At 52.6% G+C, this 12,382-nt stretch overlaps 1 protein-coding gene across 2 annotated transcripts; it reads right to left on the reverse strand.

The window, feature by feature from the left end:
* Positions 1-4,213: 4,213 nt before the first annotated feature.
* On the reverse strand, positions 4,214-9,442 carry TMEM74B (transmembrane protein 74B). Of its 2 annotated transcripts, none has more exons than XM_027558934.1 (2): positions 9,072-9,442; positions 4,214-5,204 (listed from the first exon to the last, which is right to left on the reverse strand). In XM_027558934.1, exon 2 carries the CDS (start codon positions 5,161-5,163, stop codon positions 4,462-4,464), a length of 702 nt encoding a protein of 233 aa, XP_027414735.1. In that variant the 5' UTR covers positions 5,164-5,204; positions 9,072-9,442; the 3' UTR covers positions 4,214-4,461. The 2 variants fall into 2 exon arrangements, with proteins under 2 accessions (XP_027414735.1, XP_027414734.1); XM_027558933.1 differs by lacking the exon at positions 9,072-9,442 and adding an exon at positions 8,823-9,040.
* Between the last annotated feature and the right edge of the window lie 2,940 nt (positions 9,443-12,382).

Raw genomic sequence — 12,382 nt, forward strand, 5'->3', positions numbered from 1 at the left:
AAGATCTCCTGGAGCAGGAAATGGAAACCCACTCCAGTATTCTTGCTTGGCTACAGATCATGGGGTCACCAAGAGTTGGACAAGGCTGAGCTACTGAGCACACATGCACACAAACATCCAGGCACTCGGACTCCAGAGCCAGTGCCCTTATACTTTACATGATGGATGGTCCTCAGTGAACTCCCTCCATAAGGGCTTCTCCCCCCAATCTCTCTAAGACTGGAGTAGGGAGAAAGCTCAGAAGTGCTTGGTCCCCTGGGAGGAGGAAGGCAGTAATCCTGCTACCTTCTGTACCATACATATCTCTTGGGCCTGCCCATCTGCTCCAGGACAACCCAACCCAGGAAGAGGGTTGATCTAGGGGAGAGGGTGTTGGGACCAAAGAAAAGAGGATACAGCAAGACCAAACTTGCTACTGTCTTTAGCCAGGCTCTGGCCACTGGGGAACAGGTTCTCTTCCAAGGAGAGGGGGTTGGTTGGAAACCTCGAGACTAAATCCTACCCAAATTCCACTATGTTTCTCCCTGAAGACACCCAACACCTGACCAGTAAATGCTAACATACCTCCACTGACAAGGAGCTCCCTACCATTCCAACCCAGGCAAGATCTCAACAAGCTTCTCCTTCCCTTAGCTGAAACTCTATCTCCTCAGGGATATCAGGAGAAGCCCAGTCTTTTGGAAGAAACCAACAGACCCAACCTGAGGGCATCTCCTTGACTCTGTCAGGGCCAGTGATGCTCCCCTTTCCTCCAAGACAGATCCCTTAGACAGAACCTGCCTCCTGTGGCTTCATAATGCCTCCTTTGCTTTCCCTCCTCTTGCCCCTCCAAAACTCTCTGGACTCAGCACCACTGCTCAGCACCACTGTCTTAACTTTAGAAAGCCTTCTTCTGTGTTTCCTGATCCCCTCAGTCCCCACAGAAGGTGGAGATTGGTTGGGAATGTTTCCAGTCTCTCTCTGGAGCACCAGAGAGGTGGGAGGAAGGCCCACAGGGAAGGGTTGCCTTCCAGGCAGAAGGAGCAGCAAGTGCAAAGGCCCTGAGGTGGGCATGTGCCTGCAGGGAGTGAGCCTAGCTGCAATGGAGTGAGCAGAGGCTAGGATGGGACAGAAAGTCAGAGCAGCACAGGGGCCAGACTGTGTAGCATTTTCATAGGCCACCGTGAGGGATAGATCTGAAGCCTATGAAATTCAGGGAGTCATCCCTTTTGGAAAAATGAGAATTATAAATAAGTGTGATTTAGGGCCTTGGAAGGAGCTTGCACAAGTGAGAGGCCTTGTCAATGCACCCTTGACTGGCGAGAATGGTAGCTTCTGCCGAGAGTAAGAGGAGCCGTAGGACAGTTTGGAGCAGGAGCAACCTGACCTAACTAACCTTTGAATAGGACCCTCAAAGTAGATCAAACCAGTCATCCTAAAGGAAATCAACCCTGAATATTCACTGGAAGGACTGATGCTGAAGCTGAAGTTCCAATACTCTGGCCACCTGATGCAAAGAGCCAACTCAATGGAAAAGACCCTGATGCTAGGAAAGATTGAAGGCAGGAGGACACGGGATGACAGAGGATGAGATGGTTGGATGGCATCACCAACTCAACAGACATGAGTCTGAGCAAACTCCAGGAGATGGGGAAGGACAGGGAAGCCTGGAGTGCTGCAGTCCATGGGGTCGCAAAAAGTCAGACACAACTGAGAGACTGAACAACAAGGATCCTCCTGGCTACAGAGTGGAACAAGAGCTGAGGTGGAGGGTGGGCAGGAGAGGAATTAGGACTCAAATGAGCAACCTGGACTGTGCAGTTGTGACTGAGGAGTCAGATTCCACAGATGGAACCAATGAGATCTGCTGATCGGTAGGGTGGGAGGTGAGAGAAGAAAGTCAGAAGGGTTGACTCTGAAGTTTTAGGCCTAATCCAGTCATCTCCAACCAGGGTGAGGAAGGAGAGTGATCGTGGAGACAACCTCATACACTCAGGCCTGCAGCCTGATTTTTCCCAGCCTCCCTCTCTCTGAAAGGAGGCTGAGGATGAACTTTCATTCCTCCCACTTCACAAAGACAATACTCAGGATACTTAGAGAGAAACAATACCTTGCTCAAGGTCACACAGCCAGGAAATGGCAGACCCTGATGCCCAGGTTTTACTGACTCCAAAATCAGTATCTGTTCTCATATGCCAGGAAAAGCAAGGTTTGGGGACCCTAGTAGCTTCTCAAGTAGGAGATGCAGTTCCTACAGGTGGGCACCTTCCAGCCACCACAGGGTCCCCTGGGGCCACTTCACAGCTACACCCAAAAAAAACCTCCAAAGAGAGTTCTCAGCATCCTACGCCCTGCTCCCTCCTGACCCTGTTTCTGATCTACTGGCTGGGCCATCTCAGCTGCAACCTTGGGGAAATGTTTTTGGCATCACCTAAGTTTTCTTAACTCATCGACAAAGAAATGACTGCCTCCATCCATTTTACACATTTTCTCAAGAGTACATTAGGATGCAAAGCAGGCCTCTCTGGTTTAGAGAAAACCTGAGGTTCCTGGAATTTAACCTTCTAACAGATTTACCCTCTAAACACAATTCACGGCATTTAAACTGATAGGAATTGATGGTCCTGGATGCATCCACTCAACAGGTTTAGTCTCCAAAAGAGTCCCCCACTGTCACAATAATCTATTTAGCTTGGATTGATATTTTTATTATTATCATTATAGATTTGAAAGGCCTGAGCCCATCATTTGGGATGTTCAGTTCTTCTACCTAGAATGGGTCCTGTCACTTCGTGCATCCACTCCTCGCTTGGAGCTTTGACTTGTGAATCTTTCACTATCTCGAGGCTTTGTCCTTTTCAAACCACACCTCTTCAACAGCAGAAACAGAATCTGACAGGCCAAGATGCATAGCCTTTGTCCTCTCTAGCCCTCCCTCAGCCCCCTGCTCCTGGAAAATCCTGCCAGCAGAAGCAGATATTTGATCCTTCATAGAAGCGATAATGTTACACCGTCCAGATGTTCAACTCACCGGACTAAGGGCTCAGGTTACAGATAGTCAGGGCTGCTCTAGCCTCATGCCCACCCCACTCTCCCACCCCCAAGAATCAGGATCAGTGGCCCACATTGCCAACTGAGGCGGAGTACACAGAACCTGCAGGGGTTTGGGGGCTCACTGAAATGACCCCATTAGAGTCTTCAAACCAGTGACCTAGAAGGCATATATTCTCAAAGCCCTCTAGAGCCTTTCAGAATGGATAATGCCCTCCTCCAGTCCTCAAACACCTTTATCTCCTTGCCCACTAGGACCCACTTCCTTTCCTTGTCAGTAGTTTAAAGAGAGTCTGGATGGAGCCTAGAAAACACTTGACTAAGAGAAACAGAACAAACGGTGATCAATGTGGCCAGAATTTCCAGGCCACCAGAATGTGTGCCTGATTTCTTCCCCAAATAAATTGGGGCTGCACTTTGCTGCTTAGGGGGGTTGGGAAAGGAAGGTTACAAATTCAACATTAAAAAAAAAGTTTCTTTCCTGTTCCCAGAATAAGGTTATGCCTAAGAGACATACTATTGGGGAAGGGGTGGTCATGAAGGCCCACACTGTGTCCACAGAAATATAGCAAAGCCCTCACCCTTTCTTATTTGAAAGACCCCCTGCCCCTTGTCCAGGGAGTTAGTGAAAATTGCGCACATGACTGTAAAACTTGTGCTAGTCACTGCAGGTAATTCGATGCCATGACCGAAACCAGGCTGTCACAAACTGTATTTAGCCCAGCCTAACCTGAGGACTTAAGGGCTCCTTTAGCAGGACTGTGGGAGATGCTGGCTGTGTAAGTGGTGGCAACCCTGGTCAGAAAATGGCATGGAGAATGGTCAGCACCTGCTGACACTCTCCTCCCCTGAAGGAGTGGCCACATGCAGATACTCCTGTTCCATACGGGAATTCCTAGGGCAGAACTGGAAGGGCCACCCCTCTCACATCACAGTCAGGGGGACTGAGGCCTGGAGAGGAGAGGTCATCCGAGGGATGACTTATCCCCTCATCATGAAGCCACCTCCCACCTTCAGTGGTCAGGGCTGCAAGGGGTCCTTCCAAGGTCACCCAACACCCATAGGTGGCTGATGAGGACAGCAGAGATCCCGGAATTCCCCAAGGCACGGGGAACAGGATGGGCAGCCTTTCAAACAGCTCTCAATCCACAGAAATGCCAAGAAACCTCATCCTCCAAGGGCAGCGGTTTCCAGACTTTTGTATTTTTAGCAGCAGAAGCCATCCTTCAAACAAAACCTTATGCAAAACCTCAAGCTACAAAACAGACGGAGGGGCCGCTCTCCTAAGCGAAGCCTGGACCAGGCCCCAAGCTCCCCTTCCTGCACCCACGACTCCTTCCACAGGGCCCTCGGTGGAGCTCAGTCCAAAACCCCAGCCTTGGGGGCCTGGTCACTCCGAAGCTGAAGCAGCCAGAAAGAGTGGGCTCTTACTTAAGACCCCTGGAGAGCATGGCTGGTCTCTGAGACCTGGACAACTTCGTTCTCCACCAGGGCCTGGCCCCCGTCCCCATGGAGCTGTCTCATGCGCAGGTTGATAGAGCCATAGGTCTTCCTGGAGCCCCTGCCCGGGACGAAGGTGGGCCTGCGGTACAGCTCGCCCTTGCACAGGGAGACCATCAGCAGCACGGACAAGAGCATGCCGCCCACCGTGAGCAGCCCCAAGCCTGCGATGATGCACTTGTCCAGGTGCGAGCCCAGGCGTGCATAGTACATCTCCAGCCGTTCCATCTCCCGCGCCGACACCGTGTCCGGGTTGACGCGAGCCTCGCGGGGGATGGCGTACGCAGTCACCACAAGGAGGATCCCGCTCACCAGGAAAACCAGAGCAGAGACAAAGCCGTAATCCACAGGGCGGCTCACGGGCTCCAGGCCTGGCCCCTCTTCTGAATGCAGGGATGCATCGTCTCTCTGGGGTCGGGGCCGCGAGGGGCCAAGGCCCCCAGGAAGGCTGGGGGAACGGCCTAGTCTGGTATTCCCAGGGTCCTGGAAATGGGTCTCGTGCTCCTCTGAAGAGAAGCAGGCATTCTCCACACCCTCCCTGGGTGGGGCTGCTGGACCCAGAGATGCAGGTCTCCTTGGGGCCTGGGGACCATTGTTCAGTGTCTTCAGTTCCAGACCAGGGGGAGATGCCATTGGGAAGGCGGACCCCAGCTCATCCCTTGGCCCCTTGGTAGCTAGAAGAGAAAACAGAAAAGTGGAATTTAGCAAACCTCTACTACTGACAGCCTGCTGGCACCAGACATCACACAAGGCCTGCTACTAGGCATGTGGGTTTTGGGCAATGCCTGTATCCTCTCTGGGCCTCAGCTTCCCTATTTATTGAATGACAGCAATAGTACTACTTCCTACTTAAAAGGGCTGATGTGAGGATTGAGATAATCCACATAAAGTCCTCAGAATAGTAAATTCTCAGTAAGTACTGCCAATGAGCTATTATTATGATGGCGGGAATTTAAATAGGGTAGATATCAGGTTCTAATCCCAGCATCACCACCTGAGCTTGGGCAAGTGCGGTGATCTTTCCAGACTCAATTTTATGATCTGCTAAGTGGGAATAAGCATAATGCTTCCCTCATAGGGTTGATTTGAGGATTTTGTTTCATAAAATAAGGTATGTAAGGCCCACCAGTTCAATTAATGGACACTGTTGTGATGAAATGAGGATATCTGGGGGCAGGGGAAGGGGAGATGAAGGTGGTTGTAAGAACAAAGAGGAGAAAGTTAGGGTAGCTTCTAGGAGTTAGTAGCATTTGAGCCAAATCTCAGAGGATAAGTGGGAAATCCCCCAGCAGCAAGACGGAACAAGGGCATTTTGGAAAGGAAGAGGGATTGCCTTGGAGGTCAGCTGGGACTAGCTTTCTAAATTCTCTGAAAACCAAGCCAAGGAGCCAGGGAGGCAAGGTGTTGGGGCTGGGAGGGTTAACATCCCCCTGGGTTTTGGAAAGCTCTCTCTGGCTGCTGCATGGAGGACAGTCAGGATGGGAGGGAGGACAGTGGAGGCCAGGGGTCCAGAGAGGAACCCAGTATAGTCAGGGGAAGCATAGAGGCTGAGAGGGCAAAGAGGAAGGAAGAGCATATTTGAGAGCCATGACTGAGGTCAAGGCCAAATGCCTTTATATAAATAGAAGATGGGAGGACCTGGATGAGGGTGACAGAAGGGCAGCTGGGAAAGGACAGGGAAGGGGGGCTCTCTGCTCAAAGAACAGACACCCCACCCAAGTACCTGAGCGCCTGCCCACACAGACAGACAGCACATGCACCAAAGGATACCAGCTTACAGCCCATGGGCCATATTTGGCTCATAGGAGTTTTGCTTTTTCATGTTTCTGGTCTGTTCTTTTTTTTTTTTTTTGGTGAAGCAGTTGCCAATATATAAAAAGCAAAAGATTCTACACTTTAAACCTTAGATGCCTGGCTTCTCTTGCAAAATGGATGAACCTGATGCCCCTAGCCCCCTTTCCCTCACAGCCACACAGCAGGAGCTGATGATGAAGTCTCCCTCAAGCAGTTCTAGTGCGCCCCCAGCAGGCCCCCCAGGCATGTAGAACTCCTGACCACCATGTCCCCAGGCACACCCACACCTTGTGGGTACAGACATCCCAGACCCAAGTCCGCACACAGCACAGAGACCCCCAGATGCAGAGTGCCTTACATGCCCTAGGGTGTCTACACACACATACACAGGATTCTAGACCTTTCTCTGCTTTCCCATGCCTGGGTTTATTCTCCAAAGCTCCCTGCTTCAGTGTGTGTGTATGTGGGAAAGAGAGAGGATATGAGCAAATGAACGGAGTGAAAATGAATGAAATGAATGAATGAATGAAATTCAAAGAGCCTCTGCGGGAAGGCACGTTTTTCGATCTTTCTGATCTTCCATCCAACATGGACTTGCATCAGACACCTCCTCTTAGCACACACAGGGCCTTTCATCTGAGTACAAAGCCTGTTTCCACTTACAACCCATCTCGATCACCACGTCCCTTCTGCCTGAGTTCCAATTTTAAAAATGTTTACTGAGCACCTACACTCTCTAGTGGGCCCTGGTGTGGACATTTCCCTCGGGAGTATCTTAGGTAACCCTCACGAGCCCCATGAGCAGGTGTTACTATCTCCGTTTTACAATATGTAGCAAGATCCCATGGCATATATGTGGGGGTCAGGAGCTGAACACACGTTCCCCAAGAATTGTTATCACCTAAAAGCCTAAAAACCCACACACTCGCATGCCAGTGGCATCATCTGGCCGTCCTTCCCTGGTCTTCTAGGCCACACTTGTAGACTCTCTACTTTATGCCACTGTTGAACAGCAACCATGAGCAGCTTGAGGTCAGGGATACGTCTGGGTCCACAGCCCCCTGCACAAGGCTTGGAACACAGCCAGTCCTCAGGAATGGTTTCACAACCTGCTCAGGCAGACAATCCTTCCCACACAACAGGATGGGGAGTCCTATTCCCGGACAGGCTCTGGCCAAACTGCTCCCACTTTCCAGTAAACCAAGAGGAGAGGTGTGTTCATTGACTTTTCTTTTTTTTTTTTTACTTTTGGCACCAAATGCATTTTCCTGAGTGCCCAGCCAGTAATAGGGACTGGCAGTGACCACTCCTGCCCAGTTGGTGTCCAGAAGTGGTCCCCCACCCAGGTCTTCAGCATCTTCTCTAGAACTCAGCCCCTGGAAGGGCCCAGGAACCCTCTTCCCAGACCAGCACATTGATGCCTCCATATCTCAGAAGAAACCCAGGATACTCAGATTCTTGGAGCAGGGCTCTTTCACCTGGCAGGAAGCCAAAAATTTTTCCTTAGGCTGCCAACAGAGTTAGGAAGAGGGTGGAGGAAAAGAAGATTCCTTCTTACACAGAGTTGCTATGTCTCTGACACACAGGTTCAGAGATACCTAGGAGTTACAAGGGCATGCCCAATTGCTCAAAACATAAGCAGAAACAGACAAGCTGACAATGATGCTGGTTGTCCACTGCTCACACCCCACAGCTGTACCAGTTACACTCCAATGTCATTTGCAGTCCAACAGGACCTTAAAGGTACACCTTGGTCCCACACTCAGACCCCCAGGGGCCTTTTCCATATGCAGCATCCACAGACACTGGAACCCACACAATACAACCAGAGATCCATACACCACATTGGTATCCATGCCCCAAGAAAGGACAGAGCTGGTCACACACACACATACGCCGCAAGAAATGATAGAGTTGGTCACACACACACACACACACACACACACACACACACACACACACACACAAACAGAGTTTACTACTCTCAGGACTGCTAAGATCCACCAAGATCCGCCCAAGTCCAGCACCTCGCGCAGTGGCGTGCACTAACACGCGGGGGAAACAGACGCACAGCGGGCGTGGGTAAGCTTCACAAAACCCAGTCGACAGACACACGCACGAGTTGTACACAAAGCCTCGGGCGCTCAGATACGTCCACGCTGTGATACCCAAAGTTCCGAGCAGAAAGCTCCAGCACCCCAGCTGCCCGCTGCACCCACGCGCCCGCCACCCCGCAGCTCACACCCCCCTGCTCCTGCCCTTGACCACAAACACTGTTGGGCCGGGCCAGGCCGGACCGGGCCGAGCGGCGCCGGGAGCCAGGCGGCCAGGCGGCCCAGGGAGGCCGGGATCTGCGAGGACCCGCGTGCGCCCAGGTTCCCTCGCCGCATGTCCTTCGGCCCGGCCGCGAGGTCAGGCTAGCTCTCCTCGGCCGCCCCTCTCCGCCTCGGGTCCTCGGCCTCCCGCTGCCCGCAGCAGTTCCCTCTTGGTGTGCCTACCTGTGCCGAGCCTTCGTCCTCACCTCCCCACCTCCCCACGCGGGAGGCGAGGGCGCCGAGCCGCCTCCGGGCAACGGGGAGGGCGCGTCCTCCCCGGGCGCCCGCCCGCCTTCTTCCAGCAGCCGGTGTTGGTGCTGCGGCGCAGCCCAGGGGGAGAGCGGGCCCGGCCGCCGCCTCCTCTTCTCCCCCTCGGCTCCCGCCCCCTTCCCAGCCGGGCCCGGCCCGGAGCCGCGGCCGAGGCGCACGTACCTGCTCGCGCCGCGCGGGGCCGTACGGCGGCGGCTGGGACCGCCAGGGAGGCTCCGGGGAGGGAGGCACGGGGAAGGGGCGGGAGCCGGGGATCGCCGAGCGCCGCGGCTCGAGCTCCGCCCGCGGCCGGCGAGGGCGCCGGGAGTCGGCGCCGGGAGTCAGCTCCGGGAGGCACTGGGAGGCGGGTAACAGACTGGGGCGAGGCTGGGGGGACGCGGCTCCATCCTCCTCCGCTTCCCCTTGGGGCAGGTCTGGTTCCCCAGCACCTCGGTCCCCAGAACCGAAGCCTCCAGCCGGCCCGGGCGCAGGGGCGGGGCGCGGGGTGGGTGCTGAAGAAGACCCCTCCCTCGGCCGCTGGCCTCGCCCCTCGTCTGGGGAGCCCCTACTGCGCCGGGTCCCCACGCTTACTCCGCTTCTCAGCCCCTCCCACACACGCAACCCGCTGGAGGGACTCGGGGTCCTCTCCGAGGTCCTTAGGGCGGGATGCTCTTCGGCGCGTGCGGCTCCGTGACTCGAGGGCGCCACCTGAAGGCGGAAAGGAAGCCTCTGATGAACCAACCTCTGTAGTGCCCCCTCCCCTGGGAAGCCCACTCGACAACCCCACAGGCTCCCTGGCCCCAGGGGCCCTTCCAGCTGTGTTCTCTTGGCCTGCATTATTGTCCTTATCTCTGGGAGCTGTGGTTTTCACTGAGTGTCAGCCTCCTTCCTCAGACTGGCAGGTCCTGGAGGCCAGGGCCGCAGACCGACGCTCCCAGAGCCCAGCGTGGCAGTGGGTGGACAGGTGGTAGTGGGACACATTTCACCGTTTCTTTCCTTCTGGGGCTCAGACTAAGGTGAATTAAATTTCACTTCACTTCAATTAAGTGAAATGCCTAGTGCACTAAAGTTAAGGAGACACTCGCTCTTTGGGAGCCCAGGCCAAGCCCAGAGAGGAGCTGGAGCTGAAGATCACCAGCTTACTGGAAGTCTCTGTGAGCAGCTCACTCTGGTGGCCTCAGGTGGAATCCTCCCACCTCTCTGAGCCTCAGTGTTCGCCTCTGCCAATGGGATCATGAAAATGCAGACTCCAGGAGCTTTGGAGGGGTCAGCAGAGGCAAACCATCCGGAAGTAGAGGCACGGTCCTGAGTCCTCAGCCGCGTCATGGTAGAGCCGGACCTGTCCTGCTCCAAAGGCCTGTGCCATCCTTGACGAGTAGGACAGCAGAGGCAGCCCCAGAAGCCAGGTGCCCAGGCCTTTGAGGCTAGGGTGATGGACACCTGGGCAGGGCTTCCAGTGCTGGGACGAGTGGGAGGGTGTCAGGCTCTTCCTGCCTTCCAGAGGCCTGGCCTACTGTTGTTGCTGTTTAGTTGCTCAGTCAAATCCAACTCTTTGCGACCCCAAGGACAGTAGCTTTGGGATTTCCCAGGCAAGAATACCTGAGTGGTTGCTATTCCCTTCTCCAGGGGATCTTCCTGACCCAGGGATTGAACCTGGGTCTCCTGCATTGCAGGCAGATTCTTTACCATCTGAGCCACCAGAAAAGGCGGATTGTTGGGAGACTTCAGAAGAGAGCTGTCTGTGGCACCGGACTCCCAAGGGAATCCTAGCTCCACCACCTTTGTGTGAAGGGGCCCCTCTTGGAGCTATTTCCTCTTCTGTGTAATGGACTCAGTAAGGGTAATGGGATTAGATGAAATATTCCCTATAAAACATCCCACCATGTCCGACTCAATGGACATGAGTTTGAGCAAGCTCCGGAAGTTGGTGATGGACAGGGAAGCCTGGTGTGCTGCAGTCCATGGGGTCGCAAAGAATCAAGCATGACTCAGCGACTGAAGTAAACTGAACTGAAGGGTAATGGGACCAGAAGAAGTACTCCCTATGAAGTTCTCACAGTTCCCTTCCTCAGCCTTTGCCTTTGCTGTTCCTTCTGCCTGGGACACTCTTCTTCCTGAGACCCCCCAGAATGTGCCCTCATATCCTTCACATCTTTGCTCAAATGTCACCTTCTCAGAGACACCTTCCCATGGCATCTTTTTAAGACTAGCAGTACCCCAGCACCCTTTACTCCTTAATTCTGAATTTTTCTCCACAGCATTTATCAGCTTCTGACATTTGCTTATTTCTTTCTTTATTTTCATCACCACTAAAATATAAATGTTAGGAGGCAGAGACTTTGCCTTATTCCCTCTTGCTGTATCCTCAGATGCTAGAAAAGGAGCCAACACAAAGGGGGCTTTTGATAAGTGTTTAATGAATAAAGAATGGAGAAAATGAGCATTTATTGAGCTCCTATTATGTACTGATTAATCAAGACGACTCCATCCCCATCCTACCTTCTAGAAGTTCGTATTCTAGTGGGAGGAAAGGATAAACAAAGGTAATATTGCCACAAAGCAAAGGTACCCTGCAAGCTTTCAGCAAGGAGCTGACCTTGTTTGGGACTCAGGATGGCTCCAGGTTCTCCTGTAGAATTGAGGGCTGAGCTGAGACTGGAAGGATGAATAGGAGACAGCCAGGTAAAAGAGAGCAAGGAAGCGAGGCCCAGCAGAGGGACTGGCATGGGCAAAGGCTCTGGCGTAGAAGGGAGTGTGGTGAGTGTGAGGCTTTATGGAAGACAGGATGGTTGCCCTGCAGGGCTCAATAAGGAACATGGGACATGAGGCTAGACTATCAGTAAGCCAGGTCACTGCAAATACTTGTAAGCCAAGCAGTTGGTTCTTTGTCCCCAAAGCAGTGGGGAGTCACTGATCAATGTGAATAAAGGGTTAACAAAAACTTTTCCTCTTCTGTGTGAGAATTTGACCTTTGGTTAACTGTCTAGCTCTGTTTCCTTGGAAACAGATAAACATATGTCACTATGTTACCTGGCAACATTGCAATGATAAAATATGACCCGGAGGAGGAGCCTCCAATGATCCATGTGGTAATGGATTTGAGTTGGAGATATTAGTATAAATTCATGTTTAGCATAATATTGATACAGATGATTACATACTTATGATACATTTTATATACAACTGTAATTGTGTATACACACAAGTTAGTATACACTGTATTTCCTTTCTCTGTCAGCTAAGAGGACCTGGCTGCATGATACTGCATAGTAATAAGCACATCTACTGCCCAGATCTTGGTTTCTAATACCACTCTCCAATAAAAGGAACCAGGGAAAAATGGTTGATGCTAGGACTGGAGCCGAAAACATACAAGACAAGCCTGGAGCATCTAATAGTGCCATAAAATAAAGAAGGAACCAACAACACACACACACAAAATGATGGGAGTATGTCAAAAGACATAGGGGTTGACTGAAAGAGCTGATAGCCAA

The sequence above is a fragment of the Bos indicus x Bos taurus genome, chromosome 13 (genome assembly GCF_003369695.1).
Source record: "Bos indicus x Bos taurus breed Angus x Brahman F1 hybrid chromosome 13, Bos_hybrid_MaternalHap_v2.0, whole genome shotgun sequence".
NCBI lineage: Eukaryota > Metazoa > Chordata > Mammalia > Artiodactyla > Bovidae > Bos > Bos indicus x Bos taurus.

Bases quoted from the DNA above. Each gene is read 5' to 3' on its own strand.
- TMEM74B (XM_027558934.1), bottom strand. From the start codon at position 5,163: ATGGCATCTCCCCCTGGTCTGGAACTGAAGACACTGAACAATGGTCCC.